Source organism: Xiphophorus couchianus, chromosome 13 (assembly GCF_001444195.1).
Source record: "Xiphophorus couchianus chromosome 13, X_couchianus-1.0, whole genome shotgun sequence".
In the NCBI taxonomy this organism is placed as follows: domain Eukaryota; kingdom Metazoa; phylum Chordata; class Actinopteri; order Cyprinodontiformes; family Poeciliidae; genus Xiphophorus; species Xiphophorus couchianus.
The window spans coordinates 660,727-687,353 of NC_040240.1; the positions used below are offsets into that span (position 1 = coordinate 660,727).

Genomic DNA, 26,627 nt, shown 5'->3' on the forward strand with positions numbered 1-26,627 from the left:
GTTCTGTCTCTGTCCATGGTGAGCCAGGCTCTAGCCCAGTGGGCTGTGGCTGCACAGATGAAACATACTCCGTTGTCATGCTGGTTCTGGGATCCCTCGTTGTGGTTGGGTTGATTATGGCCGTGGTGTTGTTTCTGGTGGATCTGAATGTTACTTGCAGCTTGTTGGAGGAGGGTAAGTTGTGTGTCTTCCATGAGCTTTTCTTTTCTTTTGCCTTTTCTGCTTTTTCAAATGATGTTTGAAGGCATGATTAGCATGACATTTGAGTTCATTCAGTCAAGGGTTATCTTCATACTCGATGTAGGACGTTTTCACTCCTTTCACTGGATCTAGGAGGCCATCGATGAACGCTTGGCAGAGGATGGTCTCGAAGGGAGTCACATCTCCTGTTTCCCAGCTGGCAAGTGGTGCCGAGTGTCATGATTCCAGCCCTTCATGACACTCGGCACCACTTGCCAGCTGGGATGAAATTGCTACCCGTGACCCTCCTATGGCCCTCGAGGCCTTAGAAAGGCTTGCCATACGGATTGACCAACGCCTTCGTGAACGTAAGAGGGAGAGGTCTTCATCTAATTATCAAAGAAGGGTCTCAACTGTTCAGGTCAGTCCAAGCAGCATGCCCCAAGTCTTCACGCCCCCCCTTGTTAACACTGAGGAGCCCATGCAGTGGGGTAGGACCAGGCTCTCTGCTGAAGAGAGGGAGAGGAGGTTCAGAAATCACCTGTGTTTTTACTGTGGAGAGAGGAACCATCGAGCTCTTAACTGTCCGTCAAAAAGAACAGGCTCAGTAAAGCTCGGGGGGTCTTTACTGAGCCCTATCCTCAGACATCAGAACCCTTCCCACAATCAGTGCACCATCAGATTCTCTGACTCTCCTGAAGGGAGGGACGTTCCCGTTTTCATTGATTCTGGGGCTGATGCTGACTTTATTGATGTCAGCCTAGCTCACAAGCTCTCACTGGAGTTGGAACTTCTAGAGAAATCACGTGAGATTTTTGCCATTGATGGGCATCTCATTGATACTATAACTCACTGCACTAAGCCTGTTTCTGTACTGATTTCAGGAAACCACCATGACAGGATCACATTTCTGCTGACCCACTAGTGTGACCACACCCTTCTACACCATTTACTTTAGTAATCAAACTTGTTGGTTAACCATCCTCTTGTTGTGGCTGCGTTTTGAGTTCTGGCTGATTCTGCTTTTACCATTACACCGAGAGGCCAGAGTGGATTTTAAAAACCTCAATCTGGCGGATGGAGTAGTCTGAAGGTTTCCCTTTTTTGCGTTGTATACATTCTTTGATGCCGTTGTAGGTTGCATGATCTACAACGGCATGATCTCACTTGCCGTTGATCGCGGGCAGGAGGGTCCTGAGGCAGCTCTAAAGTCTGCATTCTGTGCATCATCATAGTTGGGATGGGCCAGACAAGTGTCCACATTGAAGAGGTTGCCCAGTTGTGCTACTATGGGAATGCCATAGAGGACGGTGATGACTGTTTTAAACTTGAACAGACTGGGTCTGGTGGTTTTGGCGAAGTTCAAAATGGCTTCATAAATAACGTGCCCTCCTTGTTCAGGTTTAGGAAGTGATTGCCTGGCCAGTTCCATGAGCACGACCTGAGACCAGATTCTGTACACCAGTTGAGGCCTGTTTCCTCCTCCTACCTCAATCATGGGGTAGGTTTGAAGCTGTGCAGTGGATAGATTTTCAGGCTTGTATTTTGTCCCTAGTCTGGTATCTGAACTAGGAATCTCTGGTTTGGCCTTAATCTTTGGCTTCGTCCCTACTTTAGCTGCTGCTCCCATGCTGTCCTCTGGGTCATCTGGGTCAGTGTTCCCTTCCTCTGATTCCTCTTCTTTGGGCTCCGGTCTTTGAGGAGGCTCTAAGTCCTGTTGCTGGACCTGTTGTTGTGGTGGTTGCCCTGGAGCCTGTCAGCCATATCCTTGGAAAGAGTCGTCATCCGTGGTCCCCATGTTCCAAAACGGGTTGTGAGAGTTCCTTTTGGGGTTCTTTGCTTTGGTTCTTGGCAGACTCTTTAGGTCATAGGGCAGTGGTTGGTCCAGTGGAGGTAAGGATGGGTAGAGTTGAGTTGATTCTGGTGATAGTGCTGGAGGTGCCGTTGAATGCAAGGTCTCAGCCGCTCCACATGTAAGGGGAAAAGCAGAGGAACATTTCTTAGCTTTCCTTCCTTTTTTCTTATCTGGTGGAAAAGGTGTTGTGTCTGCTGTGGGTGTAGATGCTGGAATATGTGGTGTGTTAACACTTTTTACTCTTTGTACCATCTTTAATTTAGACTGTTGTTGTTGGTGTAGTTTTCTGCTCTCTCTTTTCCAGAGTGAGAATGTATCTGCATGTGCCATCATTGCTGTCGCTATGTGTCTGTTTACCGTTCTCATCTGATCTATTTTATCTCTTTGTTTGACTAGTTCCTTTTCCAACCTGTCGATGTCCTCCATTTCTAGAGACCCATTTTCTGGAAATCCAAATATATGATGCCACTGTGACACAAACTGGAGCACCTGATCTGTGTGTGTTCTACTCATATATTCTGCCACTGGTCCTACAGGAGTGTAGGATTGTGATTACTCGAGAAAAATCCTCTCATGATTAATCTCTATCTTAAAACTCTTAAAAAAAACAAAACCCGTAGTAATTAATTAAAAATCTCATGCACTACTCAGTTGAATGACTTCAACCTACTCTCAGCTGAATAGATTCAGCCTACATTTATCCTCAGTTGAACTAAGTCAACCTACTCTCAGTCAATACACATTGACCTACCTCAGTCAGTAAACACTGACCTGTGCACAAACTCAGTTAATGTCACCGATTAACCTACAAAACTCAGTCAATAATTATTGACCTACTGTACCTTAAATTCAGGCCTCGGTTGCTCTCCTGTCAGCCTTGGGTCTTTATTCTGTCGTGGCTGATACCCTCGGTGGATCCAGAAAAGCCCTCGTGCTCTCAGACAGGCCTGTTGGAGATGGAGGAAAAGCCTGATGGCTCTGGTAATCAGCCCTCTTCTGGGGTCCACCGAGTGGACGAACCATCAAAGAATTCTGTTTGTGACACCAAGTTTGTGGAAAAAAAAAGAAATATGTGTGGTAACAGATCAGGCTGAGACTCTGGCAAATGGCAAAGAGCAAAGCTTTTATTTCATCTGCAGATGGAGAACAGCACACAGCACGCTGTAGTGAGTTCTGAACATCAGTTACAGATACATTCTTTCTTATAGCATACAAGTTGAGCGATAACAGGGTAGGAGGGTGTAACCCACCCGTCAGTTAATCCCCTAGATGGCAAAATCCTCTGTTCAAACATGTAAGCTTCTGAGAATCAAGTTTGCTGATGGAACATCTTTGCTAAAATAGGAACATCTGTCTGACACCTAGCATGTGCATCAATTTCTCAGAACTCTGAGCCAATGTTTCAGTTGAGCAGGTTTGCATGCACATTCACACCCCAACTACAGAAATATGCTCTGTGTTTCCTGTGGACAAGACGCCCTTAGGTTTATCTTAGCAAAACATAGTGGATTGACCATTTGATAACCGCTGCTTTCTTTCTGTTCCATGAAGTGTGTTTTCCCAAAGAGGTCTCTCTGTGGGTGGCTGAACAGATACTGCGTAACTGAACTTCAACTGAGCTTCTGTAAACATTACCTTAGGAATGTCTGAAATCTCTAACCACTGAACATCCTGTTCTAACTTGCGGAGGGTCAGAAGAGCATATTTCCTGTTGAGCTACAACTGAGTGCAAACCTTTAATAAAAACATCATAAAGTGTACATTTAAAATGATTAAACATTGTTAATTAGTTTTTTCCTTCACAATAGTTAGCAAGAATTATCTAACATTGAATATTTAAACACAGTTGCTGCTTTTATGTTAATTTACTAGCTATTTATAACTTAGAAAAAGAGTGCAACATTACAATGTCAAGAGATTTTTTAAATGTAAATGAATATGTAAATGAATAACTACATATCAATGCCTAGCTGTTCATCTGCTGATCCCTGCTACTAGCCTGCACGTTCACGCTAGTCTCCTCTGTGCGGAAAATAAAGTACTAGAATAAAGTATTCATCAACATTGAATTTGCTTGCAGAAGATGATTTTTCACCGTCTTAACTAGAGAATAGCTTAGCTTAGATTTGTGGTGGACATAACTGAATGTAATGTGTCTGAAAGTACCTCAGATGTGTTAGTAATTTCAACTGGTGAAAAACACATTTCTACTGATGAAAAATGCTGTTTATTTACATATAAACACACTTATGTTATGAAAGCCTCAATTTCCTGCATCATTCCTAAAACCTGTTTCACTTCTAGGCTTCGTGCTCTGATAGACTTGGAGGGCCAGCTACAGGTTCAACAGTCTGAGGTTCAGAGTCTCCGGGAAATGAAAGATCTTCAAGGTGAAGAAGAGAACCTCCTCCATGACCTGGAAATGCAGTGGGAAGAGACTCAGAGAGCTTTCTTTGACCGGTAAGGCAAGAATACAAATCATAAACTGTGTAAATCCAACAAACCACATTTTCCTACCAAACCATTATAACACAGACAAGGTAGTCCAGTACATCCATTCAGATCAGTCAATCGGATGAGAATTATTATGTTCTTTTAAAGGTGCAGTATTATGTAAAATTAACATTTTAGAGCTGCATGTTATAATGTTATAACTTTGATGCCTTCATATATGTTTGAAAAATCTTTTAATCTCCCATGGCAAACTTTCAGCTGTGCAAGACGCTTGGGGGGACTGAGCGCCCCCTTCGATCTTCCTTGGAGCCGCCGTTTCCGAGCTTCCATAGAGCCCCTCCTCTGAAACTGCCTCACTCAGCTCCTTCAGACTTACCAGCAGTAATTAGCAAACACTTGGTTCTCAACCAGATCACCCAAATACACATTAAAAAGTGTACTTGGGCTATAGTTAATTTTATGGTCTTTACACTAATGTCACTTACTTATTTTGCTTTAGTTATGACAACTTACATTCAGTTAACTTAAAAGATACAAATCTTTAGCGGAACAAGTCAGCGTCGGACAGGGGGGCGGTTCTAATGACCGGGCCCTATACCCAAATAATAAAACTCATGATAATTTAACTTTACAACATAGACATGCTCGCAACAGCAGAACTTACAAGTATCATCACCACAGAGAGCGACTATGTCATTCTGAAATCCATCTGACTTGAAGTACAACAAAACAAGAGAACAACAGAAACATCAGGCTACTGGTCACTAATGATGAAACAACACAAATTCAAATCAGTTCAGAACCACGGATAGCGATCGGATTATTTTAACACTTTATCAATTTCATCTCAGAGCCAGGGCAATTCTAGGATCTAACTTTTAGGGGTGCTTAGCCCCCAGTAAGGCTAAGACCCATGAAAAGATATTTGTTGGTGCAGTTTTCTAAATCTAACTGCTTATTTACATACATTCACAAACAAAATTAAGAGACATGTTGTCAGTAATTCATAGAATAAACAATATTCATTTTACTCAAACATATACCTATAAAGAGTAAAATCAGAGAAACTTTTAATTTTTTCCAGAGTTGTATAAACTCAGTTTGAAATAGAATCTCTAGACCACATCACACCTGCCAACATCTGCTAACATTAATGAGACACAAGCAGCTGTGGAGTGACACAGTCCTAGTGTGGTCTGCTCTCCCGGAAATTAAAATAAAATCTACTCAAAACTATGCACTTCCAGTCATTTGAAGAACATTTTACTAAATTCATAGGATTAATAAACCTAAAACCAGTTTATTATCAAGGTAGAAGTTCAGGTTAATGACTATTGAAAATGAGTCCTTAACCTGAACTTTATTTGAAAATCATACTTAGAAATTGTATTACCCTTATTTTTATCTGAAGGTTATGTAGCTGTTGGCCTTTTTTACAAGAATGCATGTCAATCTATGGAAAAGTGGACATTATGAACCAGGGTTTTACTATTTCAGTTCACAGTTCATGTAGTGGGTCTGTCATAGTTTCAAGACAAAGCACCTTTTTCTTTGCAAAGAAACAGCCTAACATTCTGTGCTGTTCTTTAGTTTGACATTATTTAAGTGACTCCAGGGAGATTTGGGAAATTAATTACAAAACAGCACAGCAGTCACTAATCAAACTTCAAAAAAGACCATTAAGAGTAATTAACAAGGCTAAGGACCAGGATCAGACTAACCCATTATTTATCCAAATATTTTGCACACATACATTTTGTACTGAAGTACACAATACTCTTAAAATAAATAAAGCCATTACTGTCCAATATATTTATGAATTTCCACTCATAAATATAAAAATAATTCTAAATTAAGTACTGCATTGCCATTTTAAATTGCCCATTGCAAAAAATCACTAAGCATAATATTTTGCATTGCAAATTGTCAGCTGAATAAAGGTGCTGATGATACAAGTCTGGCCTCTCTTAGCTGGTTAAAAAAAAATATATAATGGTCTTTACTGTTTTCTTTCGAGGCTGGTTATACACCAAATTTACAGCCCGTGTGTAAAACTAAAAGTTTTAACTTTTTCTGTCGAGATAGGATCATACTTTCCATCTGCTAGATCAGGGATCTGCAACCTGAATCTTCGGAGACACAAGCATCTCTTTGGTTCACAATATTAAATGAGAAAATATTGCTCTGTTTTTGTTTAATTCTTTTTTAAGTGTCTCCATTAAAAAAACAAAAACAAACACTTTTGCTTCTAAGGACATGGAATCGGGTAGAGGATGTTTTAAAAAGACGTGGGTTGATAGCACCTCACCGAGGCTGCATAGTGTCTAGGCAACTGTGACGGCAGCGTCGCGGTGCTAAAGCACCCCTAAACAGGGCTAGAATCGCCACTGTCTCAGAGCCTGAAGCCTGGTTAACTTGTTGAACCGAGCACGCAGTAGCGCGCGTTGAAGCAGGTACGCAGAGGCACGCACCGCATGCACAGCGTGCACCTCTGGAGGTTTGTAACTGGGTGTGGATCGTGCACGCTGCCGTTCACACAAACTGTACAATCTGGAAGATGCTCTTCCAGGCGGCTATAATGTAAACCTTAAATATAAACAACATACTTCTGTCTTGGCTCAAAAACGCGCTCAACCCGAACTGTTAAAAGCGACTATAACTCAGCTTTCAGTCCCTGACATCACCGCTGGACCACCAACAGAGAGAAAAGGGGATGGAAACTAGGCGGCTGGGCTGATACAATTTACAGTTAACTCACACTTTGTGAATAATTTCAGAGTTGCTACCCAGGGCCGTGCAGAGACCTATGAAGGGGCAGGACATCAAATTTACAAAAGGGGCACGTTGAACGAAAACACAGTACAACAACACAGCAACAACCCATATTAATCAAGAATCTAATTGGATCCTACTATATCATTGCCATCATGCAGGGAAATGCAAAGCAAATCTAGTCTATATTTTCCCCAACAGGTATAAAGTTTCTGTTTCTGCTGCTGACAGTCCTGGAGGGCTGAGCTGATCTGAGACTGTAGCTGTTAAACAGACCAGAGGAGAGAAGGTCTCTGGTTATAAAGTTATGAAATAAGCAAAATTGCTGCCATTTTACTAATTAAGCCCTAATAATATCTATTTAACCTCTAGAACAACCTGATTTATAGATCAAAAAACTCAAAGGGGTTAACTCTATATAATAGTTTGGTATTAGCACCTCTGAGACCTAGAATTATAAGACTGAGATATCAAGGCAAAGAAAACTCAGTAGCTGCTGGTAGGGGCCATTCAGGGGCCTCCAGACATAAAGGGGCCTCCAGATACTCAGGGGCCCCTAGAAATGGTGTAATTGTAACACAGACCATAGAGCTAAACCTGTAGCATATTTTATAGAGAATGACAATGTTATTACATTTTATTTAATGCATTCAGCTGAGAAAAATAAATAGTACATTTAGGATTTAATTAGGAAGTTTACTTTGTAAAAGTTTAAAGAATCATCTTGAAAGTTTGATTGTTGTGTTACCATGGCTACAATATGGTGTAATCTTTGTGTTTGAATTGGGTTTGTTCACAAATACATCACAGCAAATAACCAATAATCAGTGATTGATTTTAAACTCTGCCAATAAACCTGGTCTCCCTCTCACAGATTCACCTTATCTATATTTAAACATGTTAGCGATTCTGAGGGTCTTAGTAGGACGGGTTCCGGAGGGGGGTTCTGTCTAAGGCCCATATTACCTTGGGCCGGCCCTGGAGGAACAGCTGCTGCGATGCGCATCTCTGGAATCTACCTGGAATCTACCTTTAATCCCCCGGTGGCCCCTATGTCAGTCCCCCGATGCTTTGGGGACGTTTTGGTTCATTTCATTGTGGCATGTTTGGTTTTTTGCTGCGGTTCTAATTATTGCTACAATATTTTCTCTGATGTTTATTTTGTGAACTCTAAATGCTCTGGGCCGAATCTTCCTTTAACACTTGAGGTTCTGCAATAACTTCTATTTACAGCCCAGAACCTCCAGCCCAGATCCCGTCAGCAGCGGCTTTAAACCGCCTGGTAGAAACGTTAAGGAGAAGCAGAGCGAACAGTCAGCAGGTGGTACAACCCGGTACCAGGTGGTACCAGGTGGTACCGGGGCTTTGATCTGCGTTGCGATTCGCGGTGACAGTCGGTACCATGTCTCATATCAGGATGTCTGATATAAAGACAGATATTCTTTATATCTGTCGGTGGACCGACTTAGACTGCCTGTAGTGAACCGGGCCTTTAGCAGAATGATGAAGTTAAAGTCAAAAGTTTTTTCTGCAGCCGAAACATTTCTGTGTTTAGTGGTGAGGCGAGTTTTTTCCCCACTATTGCAAGGACGATTATAAAAGTATAAATAGAAACAGTTTTTCTAACGTCAGCATCAGACCTACGTTTTTATTCACAAATCAGTGTATGAAAAAATATTCTTGCCCATAATTGGATAGTTAAAGTACACAGATCCGTCCCCTCCTCCTCACCATGGACCCGGAGTCTGAACAACATGGAGGCTCTGAGAGTCATTATTAGACTGAGGGCAACCAGACTAGTTTATTTTTACTAAATTATTATATTTAGATACATATTATTGCTGAGGGGCACAAACAGGCCTTCTGACATACAGATTAAAAATAAAAATAAAAATTTTTTTGAAAAAAAAACAAACTCCAAAAGGGCACTAGGGGCATCAAGGATAAAAAGGGCAGGGGCTCAAGCCCCCCTCGTCCCTCCCTCTGCAAGTGCCTGTTGCTACCTGTAACCAGTCCGGCTCCTTCGCTGGGCTGGCAGTTTTGACGGGTCTGAATCGCTGCCAAGAAAAGAGTCCGGTTCATCTCCAAGACGAGGAACAAAATATGCGTCCAGTTTTTCGCTTTTCCTTGCTCTATTTTTTCTATCCTTTTCACTTTGCCTCTCCACGGAGCTCCACTCATGTTAACTTAGTCCGTAAAAATGCTCTATCTAGTTTGCCATCTGTTGCCAAGTGACTGATGATGATGTTGGTGGACGGCTGGTGACAAGCTTTACCCAGAATACACTTGGAGACAATATGGACGATCCACTTGTAATTTTGTGTGTTATAAAGTTAAATATAAATAAAGCCAGTCATGTAGCACAACATTGTATTCAATATTTTACACCCACTATGTCACTAAAATTAGTCGGTCTTGTAAAGTTTTTAGCAACCATGAGTCAACAATGACTGCGCAGCCTACTGTATAATCTACTGGGCACCATTCTATATATTCTCGCATACATCATATTCAACAAGAGTTGAGTACAGGCCCGCCTTCTCCAGCTCTCATCAGACGTGATAAAGGGTTGGATTCCTGAAGTCATATTCTGCCTCCCATCATTGACCCCCTTCTAAGCCCATCAGTCAGAGGCTCAAGAGCTCATCAGTGAAACACAAGCCCTTTGCAAACTAGCAGGTTTACGTCTGCATAAGTTCAATTCTAACCAAAGTGGTACTCTCTCTCATCTTGCACCTTCTTGATTCTAAATTCATTCTAATTCTTTTTCTCAATTGGAAGAATAGGAGTCTCTCAGCATAATAATCTAAAAAGTATAATATTGGTCTAAATTTATTTTAAAAAATAAGCTATAGAGTGGTCTAAAGTAATAAGTACTCCACAATTTCTAAAAATATTAATAAACCACAATAATCTAAAAAGTATAGTATGGTATAAATAGTGAGTAATTCACAATTTAGAGTCGTTTCACTAGATCAGTGGTCCCGAAACTACGGCCCGCGGGCCAGATGCGGCCCGCCTCCACATTTGGTCCGGCCCCCTGAACAATACCAGAGTATTTTTATATATGTGCATTTTTATTTGATAAGTTGGACTTTTGCAATAAAATAAATGTTTCTTAGTAATGAACTTTATTTATTATTAACTACTAGTTAGTAACTATTTTATACATGCATATAATTGACCCTAACCCTTTTTTTTATGTGGAGAACCCAGTGTTATTTGGTTATTATTTATTTCATAAATAGTGTTATTTCCTAACTTTTGTTCTCTGAAGAATCCAGAAAAGGTTATTTGATTGTGCTTTCTGAAAAACAATACATTTTTATGTTTAGCACTCTTATAATCGTCACACTTTTTCTGTTACAAACTGACCCCGGCCCCCCATCAGAGAAGGGACAAGTTATGTGGCCCTCACAGGAGAAAGTTTGGGGACCCCTGCTCTAGATTCTAAGTTTGTTCCTTTTCTGGGTTTATAGTGACTACTCCACAGTTTCTAAAAAGTAACTAAATAAAAAGAGGAAAAGACACATTAGGGAAGTATGCACATAGCAACATTCAGATAAAGTAGACATGAGTGAAAGGTGGTGATGTCACGGAATGTATGTGTTTGTTGTGTAAGTGTATTGCATTCGTATGGCCATGAACCGTGTTGCTCAGTATCCCAGCAATACTCTGCTCACATTCACGTGGAGGATAAGAGAAGGGGGTGAGGTGGGAATGAGTGTTATGTTTACATATCTTGGAGGCAGTGATGGCATAGTTACTTTGAAAAAGTAATTTTAATTGGATTACTGATTACTCCTTGAAAAAGTAACTTAGTTAGATTACTGATTACTTGATTTGGAAAGTAACTAAGTTACATTAAAAGTAACTTTTTTAGTTACTTTCAGCAGCAAATAATAACGCTCCACCTCCTGTGAAAATTACATTGATCTTTGCCAATACTTAATTGCAAATTATCTTATAATAGTAGCATCAACAATATATCCCCACTTATAAGGTTGAACTGAAGGGGAGATTGTTTAATGGTTACAACAGTACAAAAAAAACTTTAATAATTTGTGCGTGTTTTTGTGTGTGTCTATTGTTTGGAAAACTATAAATAGGATTTTAAATCCCCTTCCCCCCGCCTCAGCGTCCAGGTTGTGCTTTACGGCCCTGTGTTTGCTGTCCACAGCTCAGATGGCTGCACAGATTTGTGACACTTATCTTAATATTAATAATTATAATGACGTTTAGTTACTCAACTTGCGGTCATGTTCCTTCGTGGCTGTTTTAATGTTCATTGCGCTGTTCAAATTAGTCTCAATGTTTGCAGTTTTCTGGAGCACAACGCGAAGCTCGACGTAATTCAGAGGTAATATATTAACTTAACATTAACTAAGACACAGCGGGACGGACCATCCGGGAAATGATGGAGAGCCTGACTAAAACTAATTGGATGCCAGACTTATGTCTGCTTATTTGCAAGCCCCAAAACAGCAACCCTCGACTCATTAAATCTGCAAGTGACTTTAGAAAAAAACAAGTCCAAAGCTGCTTATAATAGGACTTGGAGAGCGAAACTCAAAATAGTTCCTGGTTTTCTAGCAACAAAATGCGCATCTCCCTCTTCCCTCCATTGTTTATGTTTCTGTCGCTGCTGATAACACTCACATAGAAACAGTGGTTACTCCCCAAGATGCGAAGAGGAAATAAGATTAAATTACAAAAGAAAATAGTAACACACTATTAAGTGGATTTGAAATAGCAACGTGTTACTGAAAAAGTGGTTCAACGTCAGTAATGTGTTACTATGTAAAGCGTTACTATGTAATGCATTACTGACATAACTGCTTGGAGGATATTTGAAATATGCAGTCCTCCTTTCTCTGTTCATTCCAATCATCCAAATTAGTTTGGCCGTTCCACTGAGCCAAAGCTAGCAACTTCTCCAAGATTGATTTCATCCCACCAGTGAGTATTAGAGTCCTTAGCAGGGCTGCGAGTCTCAGCAAAACTCCCATCCAACTTGTGTCTCTGTTCCACAGCATAACAGTCTGGGTGTTTGCTAGTTGGGTCTATCCGTCACAAATCTGTCAATATATTACAGGTACCCTCAAGCTCCAAACAGCAGAAATCCTGTTATCACGAATAAATCAACAGTGTGTCCCGCCAGGTATGTTCCTGTAGGACAAGAGGGCTCTCCTGTGCCCAGTCTTCTCAGTGAGAAAATTTGATCAATTGCATTGAAAGAGCGATTGACCAGATATTATAGATCTGGAAGATGTGCAAAAAAAAGCACCAAAAAAGAGACGCTTGCCATCTGGGAGGAGAGTCTGTAGCATCCGCTGCAGAACAGCCAGACTCAGAAATAGAATTCTCTCCCACTGGCCATCAGATTGCTGAACAATTCCATCATGAAGACTGTCTGAGACTGTTTGAAAATAGTAATTATTATTTGTATATTATTTAATTATAAGCATACTTGTGTTTTTGTGTATTCTCCGGTGGTCAAGTGAGAACATTTCATTGCCAATTTTACTTATGTTTCTTTGTGCAATGACAATAAAATTAAGTCAGTCTATTTTTAATACATAATTCAAATCTCTTTTGCTTAATTCTACAGAATGTCAACTCAAACTTTGAAGTTGTTCCAAACTAAAAAACTAAAATATCTAAAATTGCATTATCACTCACATTGTACTTTTAAACGTATGTTTTAAGATGTTATTTTAGTTTTTCAAAGATCCTGTACACTTAAAAAAGAAAATAGTTGAACCAATCTAATTGAATTGTTTCAATTAGTAACAAGTATTTCAATTAATATTATCCGACTTACTATATTAAGTTGGTTTAACTTAAAAAATAAGATTTAACTTAAAAAATTTGCTGTACATCGAAAGATGTACAGCAAAGGTTATCAGGTTGGAATCGAACCTGCGACGGCCATGTCAAGGACTAACGTCTCCTTATGTGAGTTATGCTCTACCCCTGCGCCACAATTTACTAAACTTAGTAAGTTGAGGTGGATAAGCTTAATGAATTGAGTTGGATGATCATAATATATTGAGTTGGTCAGACATAGAATATGAAACTGGCATTGAACTCAGTCCTGAGTTAAAGTTTCAAGTAAAGTTAAAGTAAAAGGTTCCTTTCAAGTTAATTTAAGTTGGTTAATTGAACACAAAAAAGTAAGTTGTCATCACTAAACCAAATGAATTAAATGAGATTGATGTAAATAAGTCCATAATATGAACTACAGCGAAAAACCCTTTTTAGAGTAGGATGTAGGATGGGCTGTTGTATATTCTGGACCAGATGTTATGTTCCTTTTTCTACTGGCTCTACTGGACCAGGCTCCACTCTACTCGGTCTGCTTTGCAAGCATTTCCACTAGTGTTTTTTCCCAGGGTGGTACCTGTTTTTTTGGTCCCTGCTCTGGAGTAGTCTGCCAAGGCTGACCAGGTATTTCAATGTAATGTAAACATGCTGTTGTTCACTGCTTGTCCGTGGGCATGGACAGATGTAAGAGAAAGGATCAAAGAAAAACAAGATACCATACTTGAAACTTGCTACAAGAAGGAAGCAATTGAATCCTCAAAATCTACAAGCAAGTGTAGAACAATGAGATGCTGGCTTTTCTGTGCAACAGACTTCAATATTCAGAGGCAGCTTGATTCAGCAATGAGGAATGAGTTGTGTTTGTTGACGAATGGAAAGCCTTGGATAGTTGCCCCAGAGCCCCGACACAGCTGTCGGGGGCTGGCATGCATCTGAAGTGCAGGCATTCAGATGCATGCCTGCACTTCAATTCTGTAAGAACATCAGTCACATTTTTTAAAATTAGCAAGTATTTAATCAGCGCATTGGGCACCTGTGATCCCTTCTTCAGAAAGGTGAAGGTCTCTAAACATCCTGAAGGTAAACAACAATATTGGGAGTACATGAAGGTGGACACTGGCATCCCAGTACTGCAGGCCCCCAGGAATGCCCACACTGACGGTGTGCAGCGACAGTTTACAAACATCTAAAAACACATTGAAATACATTAATGTGTGGTGCCAGCATGCAACAATTCCAACACCAACAAAGCTTTTTCTGTAACACCGTAGAGAAGGGTATAGTGTATATTTTAGGTAAATGGGCCAATAGGTTCAGCTATCGGAGCACGGTGGGGTGTTTAAATGACACACAAAGGCAGTTGGATGGATTTAACGAATAACTGGCTTTAGTGACATAAAACATAACATTGACAGATTTACAAGACACACAATTATAAACATACAATTAATAACAATAATACTTGGCCAAGTGCTAACTCTCAATTTCAAATCTGTTGGGTGCACCCTGGTAATCCGTACTCTAAAATGCATTAGTCAAAAGATTAATCAAATTACTTTCCAATTCAGATTTAACTCAACATCATTCACAGGAGAAGAATTTCCACCACAGCAGTTTGTTATGTCTGAAATTAAAACCGGTCCAAAAGGTAATGTCCAAAATTCCAAGATAAAATAATAAGAATGAAAAATGTCAGTCAGTGGTATCACACATAAGCAACTGTGTGTGAAGATGTGAGTGTTAACACGCCTACCACACCGCAGGGTGCAGCAGGACTCCAAATAGGAAAGACGAAATCCGGTTCTTTCTCTATGTCCAGGTGGGAAGGCTCGCCATCAAGGTCATCGGATGAATCCACCTCAGGAACAATCCAGCAAAACAAAAAAAACCTGACCTGTCAACAGACAGGACCAGCAGAAATATAGGATTTTTATTAAGCTGTTCTAGCTTTAATCCTTTTTCAAACACAATAATAAAACATTAAATTTTACTCGAACTCATCAAAGGTTTACAATTGAATAATTCAAATAAAGGCTATTTTTTAACAACAATGTGAAAAAAAGACAAAAACCCAAATGGAAGGCTCAGGATATGCTCACCAATCTCAATGCGAAACGTTTGGGACAACTGTATAGAGGCTCCCAGTCTGGATGCGTGGGGCACTAGATAGTGTAACAAGCATTTTTTTGTTTTGTTTTAACCTCAATAATATAAGAAAGTGAAATACATTATAGTTAAATTTTACCTCTAGCTGGACGGAGAATAAGGCAAACCAACTGCCAGAAAGAGCTAACGGCTCCAACGGCAGTAACTGAAGTTCAGTCTTTATACTCCAATGTTTTCCAGCTAAGAAGTTGGATGATCAAACAGCAAATCTGTTTACACAAAGAGTTTGTTTGCAGTTCGTATATAATATAGTTTGTATATAATACGTTAACTGTCTCAATACATACTCTTATGCTGCGCAGCTCAGCAGTCTCAGTACGTCGAATCTCTCCCGCAAACCAACAGTGCTGCAGACCTGGGAGAGAAGGGCGAGACCCACAACGGTAGTCTGCATTCTGATTGGTTCATACACTTTGGGAACTATGCTTCCCATTGGCCAAGTAGACCACCAGCCTCCTTAACCTCAGTTTCTTAAAGAGGCATACCCACTTTATGTGGGTTACACCAGCATGCAACAATTCCAACACCAACAAGTTATTTGCAACACCCTGGCTAAAATTAGTACATATATTTGGCACTGTACTTGTGACGGTGCGGTGAGAGGTTGGAGAAGGAGTTAGCAATGGTGGTTAGCCACTCTAACCCAAAACAGCAGGACGCACTGTTGAAGTTTTCCACACTGTCGCTTTATTTTCATTATTTTTGTAAAGCCAGGTCTCCACGGTACTAACATTACAGTCTCATACATGAGAAAAGAAATGATAATTCACCGCTCTGCACCTCATCATCACCGATGATCTCCTCTACACCACATGGAAGACGAGTTCTTACTCTGTACAATAGTACAACAAAAGAAAAAGGGAATAGGCGCCCCCTTGTGGTGATACCTACTCATGTCTAGGAACCAAGCAGTATAATGACTGTTACATACTACAAGCTTTATAACTTGGAATACAAAAATCAGCGGAATTCAGCTGTCCTTATCGCGGCATTCGCTGCAGCAAAATTCTTCACACTTGGCTTATTCTTGAAATAACAGAAAAATCACAATTAGGATATTAAAAAGTCTCTTCTTTTGTCTTGGAAAAATAATATTCACACAATTATGAAGCACGGCACATGGCCCCACCTCCAGGCACATGGATGCCTGGAGGTGGGGCTCAATACCCCCGACTACCATGAGATGTCACCCCAGCTGAAACGTTGGAGTTGAGTAGAGCAAGGCCGGGTAGAGTAGAGGGGGGCTGCTGAAGTAGAGCCAGTGGAAAAGGGGCATCAGAAAGGTCTTTCAGGACTAGTAGACACACCTGGCCCAAGTTTTTTGGGGGACCCAAAAAACGTTACTTTTTTTTCAATGACTTGAAGCTGATAAACTGAAGGAAAAATCTTTGGTACATGGTATTAAAGTTCAAGTTTTTTTTACATTTCTCTATGCTCTTCTAGGTTACGTACATTTCTGATCACACATTTGGTTGAATGTAATGTAATTGCAAAACCCTTTGCTGTGTTTGTTTTTGCAGGAAGAAGCAGTGCAATGTTCTGCTGGAGCTTCTGAAGAAGGTACAGACCTGTCGCAGCTACCTGAGCACCACTATTCAGAAAGCTGAGCAGACCATCAACGATCAGGCTTCTTATATCGGCAAAGAAAACTTGCAGAGAAGTATGGCAAAGGTGAGTCCATCAGTTCTAGTAATGCATAAATTATTTTGCACCATTCTGAAGATAACTGCGTTGTGTTCCTTCCTGCAGGTGTGTGATATGAAGGAAGAGTTGGCTGGTCTTGGTGAGAAGATAGAAGAGATGAAAGGTGCTTGCAAGCGGCTTCAGTCAGACCTGAAGAAGTTTCCAGATTGCACTGATGCTCCCTTTGAAGTTGAGGCAGACACTTTGCTGGACAGCTGGCTTGATGTATGGACTGGTGCACCTAAACATATGAATAGCATTTACTGATATCACTGTAATATATTTGCTGGCTACATAATTTCACTTTTGTGTCAGTGATCTACTCTGATCAGAAACACTAAACAAAATCCGCACACATGCATACAGTACAAATGTAACCGAATACATTCTTGGAGGTCTAGGAACAAAACATATCAGATTTTCCACAGTAAAATCACACAATACACTGTTTGTCGTCATCGAGCTTACCTCGCACAGCCCGAACCAGCTCTTTGTTCAAAGGGTTTGAATCTCGTGTGTCTGATGGGCTGGTCCAAAGCAGATCAACAAGGGCAATGTTTAAGCTGGTCTTGAGGTGAATATGTCAGTCTCTAACCACCTAGTATCCAAACATCAAACCCCACTTCAACAGCTGAAGACTTCAGCTGTTGGCCTGGTCAGACTGAGAAGCCTGCAGCAGGTAAACCCCCAAGGCACGCCCGTTAAGAGAAGCTTTTCCTTTTATACAACTTGCACTTGGAATTGGACTGAATTGTTTTAGAAATCTGGAAAAATAGACTTCTGGGATTTTCTTTATCTTCTTGGTCAAAGCAACTGATAAAAATCTCTGATAATTTTGTTGAGCACAGAAACCAACATTTAACACCATGCTTAAAGATGACAATCTGAATAATTGAATCTCCACAACTTCCAGCAGGATTTTCAGTGCTTTAATGTGGAGAGGATATCAGCTACAGCACACAGTAAAAAAAAACAACAGGAAAACAAAAAAAGTACATAAGTTGCAAGACTCATCAAATTATCTTTGTCATGTTGGGAGCTAGGAGCTAGACCCACATACAGAACACACCTAGGAGACTAGGACATCAGACAAAGATAGTTTGACAATAATGATAGAATGTGTGGTTCTTCGCTGTGGGCTGATGAACCAGGCACGTCGGAACACTAGAGGTAGGTGAGAGTCGAGGTGAGGTCTCACGTCGGAACACTAGAGGTAGGTGAGAGTCGAGGTGAGGTCTCGTATAGATTAGTCGGAAAGTCAGATGAGACTGAAGGTCAGATGTAACTTACAGTATAGTAATTTTCCACCAGTCTTGTCAGATTCTTGCAGAAAAATGTATTTAAATTCCTTTAAGTAATCTTCAAAAGAACATCCAAAGTTGGAAGGATTTTGAAACCGGGCCTCAGTAAAGCCTTTATTCAAGAGACCCATCTCACTTATATAGAACATTTAAAGTTGCGCAGGGATTGAGTTGGTCATGTATTTTATTCTTCCTTTTTATCCAAAGCTAGAGGTGTAGCTTTGCTTGTCAATAAAAACCTCAGATTTCAGTTAAATTATACTGAAAATCTGGCAGATTAATTTTGATAGATTGTGTAATAAATACAAACAGGGCAATCCTTATATAGCCCAAACTTAGACAACCCCCAATTGTTTTATGATTTAATTCTAAAACTGGCAGCAGTTGAAGCTCCATGTATATTGGGTGGCGATTATAACTTGGTTCTAAATCCATCAATGGATTGCTCTTCTCCTAAACTTGTTATGCTATCCAGATCTGCGATCTGCAATCTTTCAGGGCATGAAAGAAATAGGATTGGGGGACGTATGGTGTAATCCAACCAGCAAAGACTACTCCAATGTCCATAACACTTCCTCAAGAATTGATGTTTTTGACTTCAGAAACTTTTGTCACAAATTAAATCCTGTTCTTGTTTAGCAGCTACAATTTCAGACCTTAACTCCATACAAATGGAATTAGAATTTACCAACTTGTTTTTTCTTGTCCTAGGTGGAGATTCAGTGAATATCTATTTAGAGACCCTGCATTTGTCACTTTCATGAATATCAAAATTGATATGTATCTGGAAGTAAATTTAAATACCTCCTCACATTCAAATATATGGGAAGCGCTCATATAAATGAGAGATAAATGATGAGCCCTCTCATATAAATGAGAGGGCACATTATTTGACATGTTTCACATAGGGTAAACAAAAAAGGGAACCGCTTTCTCAACTAGAAAAAGTTGTAAGGACTTTGGAGATTGGCCATTCAAGAACAAAATAACCAGAATTTCTTAGAATTTGGCAACAAAACAAGAAAACTACTGGCCTGGCAGATAAAAAAAGGAGGACAATGAAAAATTTATTCAGAGTATTAAAACAGATGATGGTAGACATTTAGAAAATAGAAAAGACTTAAATTTGGAATTTAAAAAATATCAATTGTTATTAAAATATCAATTATTAACCTCCTTACAAATACGATCAAAGAGGCATTCCAAAAAACAGCACTTCCTCAATCTTTAAAACTTGCAACAATAACATTACTTCCCAAACCTAGAAAAGATGTATAAAAGTGTGGTAACTATAGAGCCCTGAGCCTTCTCAACTCAGACACTTCTCTATAATTGCATCTCGACTGGAGAAAATAATTCCAAAAATTATCCATGCAGACCAAACAGGTTTTGTTAAGAACCAACAGGGAGAGGACAGTATCTGGAGGTTGTTTCATATTATTGATATTGCTAAAAGAAAGAGGTACCTCCTGGTAATATGTTCTATGGATGATGAGAAGGCGTTTGATTTTCTTTTTGAGACTCTGAGAGCTATGAATTTTTTTGGAACCTTTATGAGATATCACTCTTTAATAGCAGGGCACAGATTTTGACTAATAAGAACATACACTTGCACTGTATGCAGACAATCTGTTAGTGTTTATATCTCAGCCATCTAAATCTTTTCCATCTTTAATGGCATGCCTTGGGTTATGCAGTGCAGTTCGTTTTGGGCTACAAAATCAATTATTCCAAGAGTGAAGCGTTTCCACTTAAGACACAATTGACACAACAGAGTTGTTTAGCTACTAGTATATTTATCTAGTTTTTTAATTTCTGTTTTACTCTTAATGTGGTTGATTTTGTATTAAAAATATCTAGCATTTAACTGTTAGTCTTGAGCTTTGACCAGTTAGAGCTAGATTGAGTCCAAGTTCTGCATCATTTAAATTTAAACAGCACTTATGACAGAGGGAATAAATGCTAAATAAATTAGGCCTTTTTACTCATGTGTTATCTGTATTGAGCTTTACTGTCTTGTGTAATTTCTTTTAATATTTTTGTTGTTTTACTTTCCTCTTATTTCTGGCCTTTCAAAAATATATGATGTGTAATGCTAAATGTAATTTGTACTGTATGTGTTACTACATGGAGAGAGTGGGTGGGCTTTATTTTTGCAGTTGTTTTTTTTTCAATCAAAAAAAATGCACTATTGTGCACTGGATGTAGATTTTGGATGGTTGTACATTCTGTATATATATATATATATATATATATATGTATTCAGAATGTACAACCATCCAAAATCTACATCCAGTGCACAATAGTGCACTGGATATATGTACACAGTACAGACCAAAAGTTTGGACACACCTTCTCATTGAATTCAATGAGAAAGTGTGTCCAAACTTTCTTTTGGTCTGTATTGAGTACAGACCAAAAGTTTGGACACACAGTTGTGTCCAAACCTTTGGTCTGTACTGTATATATATATATACACAAAAAATAAAGTCATATCACAATATATATTCTGATGGGTGGAGGTAACAATATATGACGATATGATTTGTGTAAAACTTAAGAGAAAGGAAAAGAAAATCACATACTAGTTGAGTGGAATGTACTCTTCCTTACAGTAACATTTGCTGTGCTGTTGAGCGTAGTGCTAAGACTGCGGGAGCCAGAAGGGTTAAGAAACAGGATCCATTGGATTCAGCAAGCTTTACCTTGTGTGTGTCCCACGGGGGTTGTGCTGACTTTGCCTGCGCTTTTATGGCTTGTCTGTCTGACCGTGACATTTACTGCTCTCCTCCTCTCGTCACGCTAAGACCGGCGGAGGTTAAACACACTCAAGGTCCAGATAATTAAAGTTTTTGCACCTGCCTTTTTAACAAGCTCTTCCTTTATGCTCTCAGCCATGCTGTTTCCCACTTGCTCTGTTTTGATGCAGCCGGTTAAGTCATCAACAACTATTACCATGGTTAGCATGTAGACTACATAGGCCAGATTTCTATAGTTTCTACCGTATACCATTTATATTGCGCATTATTAATGACAAGCCATGCTATTCAACAAAATTAACTTCATTTCTTCATTTAGACATGGGCAATGTTTTTCAGTACATTATCACAGGAAGCAGTGTGATGTTTCCATACATACATTAGAGTCAGACATTTTTTCCCTTCGATGTTTTTGCAGATAACTGAAAAGACAGATTCCTATATGGATAACCTTCGAGTGGGATTGGAACTGTGGGAGAAGCAGCTGATGCTTGGAGGAGAGATAGACAACTGGGCTCGATCTAAACTTGCCCTGCTTTCAGAAGAAAATCCTTTCAGCAATGAACAACAAGTTCTTGCCATGAGAGTAAGATCTCAGTCTTGAAGTAAAACAATTTCTATTACATATATTTTCCATTGACTAAGATGCTTCTTGTTTACAGGATGAGATTCAAACAAATGAGGAGAATATTGAACATTTTCATAAGAAGTCAATTGAAATTCAGGAGATGCTGTTGAGTCAGGAAACTCCTTTAGAACTACAGGTAAGTGACACCATGATATTCTTTCCTTCTTGTGGTTTGATCATTTTTAGAATAGTGCACTTGGGCCTTTTTTGTAAATTCACTCCTTTTGTAAACATTCTAGGTGATGGAGACCCAGCTTAGGAAGAGAATGGAACAGGTGAAGGAGTTATTCACTGACTGCACAGATATTTTTGAGGAGATCAGAGTTGTCAGAAAGCATCCGTCTGAGAAGATAAAGGAGTGTCGGACAGGTGTGGAAAACATCCAGAATTGTCTGAGTAAAATTGAGGCTTCGGATGCAAAAGCAGAAGCCCAAATACAGGTACATAACTGGTTAAATATTAAAACTGTCCTCACAAATGAGTGAGATGACTGATTAACACGAGCCTCTGCCGCTCATCAGGACCTAGACGCAGACCTGAGTTCTCAGGAAGAGCACGTGGAAACTGTGTTGAGAGAGGTGGGCTTGATGTCCAGTGTCCCCAGTTCACCGGTACTGGAGGAACTATCTAATGACTGCAGCAGTCTAAGAGAGGCCATCATGCATACCAAAGACATAATCCACCTGAAGAGGGAGGAGAGAGACCTGTTCAAGGTCATCAGCGGTCAGTGGAAAGCACAACAAAATTATAAATGAGTATAGTGCAAAGATCCTAATTCTTCTATTGATCCTAGGTAACAATTTACATGGGACCCATCTCACCAACACATAAATATCTCCCTTATTTATGTGGAAGATATTTTAGCAAAATAAATCCTCTAACAATAAATTTAAATCCAACCTCAAATTCACACATCTGTTACATAAACATAGAAACAACAACAAAAAAAAACACAGTTGACTGTATCCTGAGTTGTCTGGGAGTCTCAATATGGTACAAGAATGGTAGCCATACAAAGTATTTTACAAAAGTAAAATATGTTGGCAGAACCATGCACAGCAGTATAAGTTGACAGGCAATCAATGTGGAAAAGGCTACAGCTGAATCTTGCCAGGTGGAAACACCGCATACCAGAGGAACAACCCCAAATATTGCAGTGAGAGCATTTGGGGGAATATTAAAATTCCACAACTCTGACAGGGTCTCAAAAACAGTTTTCCAGAAGGCCTGCAATTCTTGGCATTCCCAGAACATATGTCCAAGTGTGCCTTTCTTGCTTTTACATCTTGGGCAAGCCTTGTCTGACCCTGGAAACAACTTTGCAAGTTTACTGTTTGACAAATGGAGCCAATGAACCGCCTTAAATTGTAAATTGCCATGCCTAATACAAATTGATGATGTATGGATAACCCTAGTTGCCGGCTGCCACTGTTATTATCAATCCCATCTCCAGCTGCCACTGTGGCAAGGAATAAATTACTTTAACAAGAGTTTGGATGAGAAGAAATAAGAAATTTATTAAAACCTTGCAAGGTCAGAACAGAAATACAGAGTCAAAGGAGTCTGTCAAGTCTACTCTGACTAACAGTGGATCTGGCTTCCTTTTTTAAGTTCTGGTCACAGAAGAGAGACTTGATTGGACAATAGGTGTGAATCCCTGATTGTTATGTACCAAAATTCTGTGGAGCCCAACTAAAATGGTCTTGCCATTTGTCTATTGTTAAGGAAAGGGGGTTGTTCTTTAATGCTAAAGGGAGCAGATAAGTACTGGGTTGGGGAAGTAACACTAGATAGTCTCTAGGATCAAGGCATTCCCTGCTGTTATATGGCACTGTAGAAGTCTATAGGAGAGCAGCTTGACCAATTTCATGATAAGATCACGCAGACACATGATCTCATCATCAGATACAATCTAAAGCACAAAAGGGGTGAGAAGCACATTCTAAAATTTTCCATTACACACTGTTCCTTAATTTTCTCTAATGAGGGCATTGCAGCTGTATGGATTAATGAATACAATGTTGATATGACCCCTCTCTGTATGGGCTCTATATTCAGACATTCACCAATCCAACTGTATGCTTGAGTCTGAAGTTTTGATGAGAAAATTTGCTTCACAAAGCTCCATAGATGCAAAGATCTAAAGAAAAGTTGAAAGAAGGTAGGCCAGATAATTGCTGCAGCTTTTGGAAGGACATAAAATGGCCATCCTTGAACAGGTCTCTTACAGTAGTTATACCTTTATTTGCAAGCATGGAAGGTGGAATCAATTAAAGAAGGTAGGAAGAAGGCATTTGCTGATGTAGGAGCTGCAATGAAATCCTGTTTTTGCTTGAAATGGATTCTGAACTGGTCCCAGAAAAAAAACTGAGGCCAGTGAACCAGATTTACAAGAGTTTTGTTCCATAAGTGACCAAACAGGACTGTTTAATTTCCCCGGGCTTAAGCCAGAAGGCAAGTTTGCAGATTTTTAACATCCCAGTAAAAGTGCATACAATTAGGCATACTCAGACCCCCCGCCTTCTTTCACCTCTCCAAAAACTCCTTTCTGATGCAAGGAATCTATCTATTCCAAATGTACATAGAAGTTATCTTCTGTATTTTAAAAAAATTAAGAATAAATATTGGAATTGTCTGCAAGAGGAATAACAATTTTGGTATTGTAACCATTTTAACTGAATTGATCCTCCTTGCCAGAGACAGAGGAACGTTTCATATCTTGCTTAAACTGATTGAAGGCAAGATTACAATTGTGTTCGAATAGGTCGTTGTAATTTCTGGTTATTCTTACTCCTAAATAAGCATATTTTTCCATTTCCATCTTCCATTTACAGCACTCACTGTAAATGGAAGAGAGTTTGGGGGCAGGTGGTTGGGTTTATAATTAACAGGAAAATTAAGACATTTTGTTCTTTTAATCAACTATCCTGAATATCCTACCAAATTCCTCAATGCACTTTATAGCTTTAGGAATGGATTTGCACAGGTCGGCCATAAATAGGAGATCATCAGCATATAATGACACAGTAGGGATTTGTCCTGCTCTGTTTATTCCCATCACCCCTCGATCGTTCCTAATTGTAGCAGCAAGAGGTTCTATAGCTATATTAAACGGCAGCGGGGACAAGGGATATCCCTGTCACATTCCACGAAAAAGAGGAAAGTAATCCGACACAATATTATTTGTCTGAACTGCAGCCAGTGGAGACCTATAAAGTTTCTCTATCCATGGAAAGATGGCCGAAACCCAAAATGCTCAAGTGCCCTCGTCAAATAGCTATGTTAAATTCTGCCAAATGCTTTGTGAGCATCTAATGATATAACCTCTTGTATAACTGTCAGGTCTAAATACCTATTAGAGACAATTTTAAACAAACACAGGAAAGACAAGAGAGTTAGATTCTTTGTTTCTCGCGAGGAGAACGGACAGAGATGTGCTTTCAGTTACAAATCTCCTACCGCTCTGAAAAACACATCTCCCGCTCCTCTGTTTTATTGATTTTAGGAACCCTGCCACACGGGGCGCTGCAACTCTAGGGGGTGGGGTCAAAGCATTTTAGTTGCAGTGCCACAAGACAATCACTAAACTAAACACATGGTATCTACAATCTAAATCCTTCCTGCTCCAGACACGGCGTCGAATGGGACACGTTGTATAGCTTCAAAGCAACGGCTTTGTAGCACAAAGAACAAAGCAGAGTTTCCTCCAGGGTTGTAAAACTCAGCTTGGAACAACTAACACTTCCATTAAACAGGGAGTCCTGCTGAGAATATCTGTCACCTCCCTCTTCCAAGGAGGGATTAGGAAGAAATCAGAATTAATGAACACACAGAAACATTATCTAAATGTAACTACAAGGCTACATAATACAACAAATATTTGATAATACTAATAATACAATTTACCCAACAATAACCTCACATCCTCACCCAGCAAATACATTATATTAAACAAATGATGACTGGTCAATAATTTTAAGTCTGTCTTGTCTCCCTTATTTCATATATTTATTTATTTCTGACATGATAGTAGTATAAAATCATGTACAAGAACAAGGAATGCAAAAGACACATGCTCGGGTTTAGACCGTCGTGAGACAGGTTAGTTTTACCGTACTGATAATGTGTTGTTGCAATAGTAATCCTGCTCAGTATGAGAGGAACCGCAAGTTCAGACATTTGGTGTATGTGCTTGGCTGAGGACACAATAGGGCAAAGCTACCATCTGTGGGATTATGACTGAACGCCTCTAAATCAGAATCCCACCTAGACGTAACAATACCGTAGCGCTGCATCGCTTTGGTTGGTCTCCAGCAAGGAGAGCCTTCCGTGACTAGACCGGGGCGTGGCCGGACAATGGTCACCCCTCTCTGATCGCGCACAGGATGTTCGTGGAGAACATGGTGCTAAATGACTTGCAGACGACCTGATTCTGGGTCAGGGTATGTCTAAGTATATACATCCATAATACACATGACTGTAGTTTGTAATTTCTTACTAACTGCAGGGAAAATTGGTGTGGTTCTGGCCCAGGTGAGCATGTTGATTGCCTAACCATGTTGGCTAGTATGTAAATGAAGCTATGTGAGAAATGGTGCTTTCAGATATGCTCAGTCTGTGATGTGGTGTATGTGATTTTACTGTAGTAGAGTACAAAGATCACATATGTACTGTTGGAAAGAATTAATAAACCAATCCTAGCGGACCCTTCAGGTGTCTCAATTTCTGGTTAACCTCAATAAGAAAGAGGTCAGACAGAGTTCTCACTTTTCTGGGACCCTCAAAATGGTTCTGGGGCACCATCTGCCGTTACGTTCATGTCGGTGACTCTTTTTAAAGAGCTGAATGTCGAAGCAGTTTATTCACAGAGGATTTTGAGATGCATTTTTTGCATTTGGGAGGTCCAACTACGGCCTGCCATCCTTTTTTGTGATCACTCATGCAGTTGTCAATCGGCCCAATAGCATGTGTGTCTGACCTTTAGAACTTGTTCCATTGTTTTG

General features: G+C 39.8%; 1 protein-coding gene and 1 long non-coding RNA gene across 7 annotated transcripts in view; one reads left to right on the forward strand and one right to left on the reverse strand.

Annotated features, from left to right (window-relative positions):
* LOC114155726 (uncharacterized) overlaps positions 1-26,627 on the forward strand; it is a 274,038-nt gene that overhangs the window by 135,852 nt on the left and 111,559 nt on the right. For all 6 annotated transcript variants that reach the window (XR_003597813.1, XR_003597811.1, XM_028035761.1 and 3 more), the window contains 7 exons: positions 4,340-4,495; positions 16,774-16,924; positions 17,003-17,161; positions 21,415-21,582; positions 21,659-21,760; positions 21,864-22,064; positions 22,146-22,347. Coding sequence is in view for 4 of the 6 variants with exons in the window: in XM_028035761.1 (XP_027891562.1) it covers positions 4,340-4,495; positions 16,774-16,924; positions 17,003-17,161; positions 21,415-21,582; positions 21,659-21,760; positions 21,864-22,064; positions 22,146-22,347 (1,139 nt within the window). In the remaining 2 variants the exon portion in view is untranslated. The remainder of the gene's footprint in view (positions 1-4,339; positions 4,496-16,773; positions 16,925-17,002; positions 17,162-21,414; positions 21,583-21,658; positions 21,761-21,863; positions 22,065-22,145; positions 22,348-26,627) is intronic.
* LOC114155729 (uncharacterized) lies at positions 14,453-15,752 on the reverse strand. The gene is made up of 3 exons (XR_003597816.1): positions 15,333-15,752; positions 15,187-15,249; positions 14,453-14,981 (listed from the first exon to the last, which is right to left on the reverse strand). It is a non-coding gene; the product is annotated as an uncharacterized LOC114155729 (long non-coding RNA).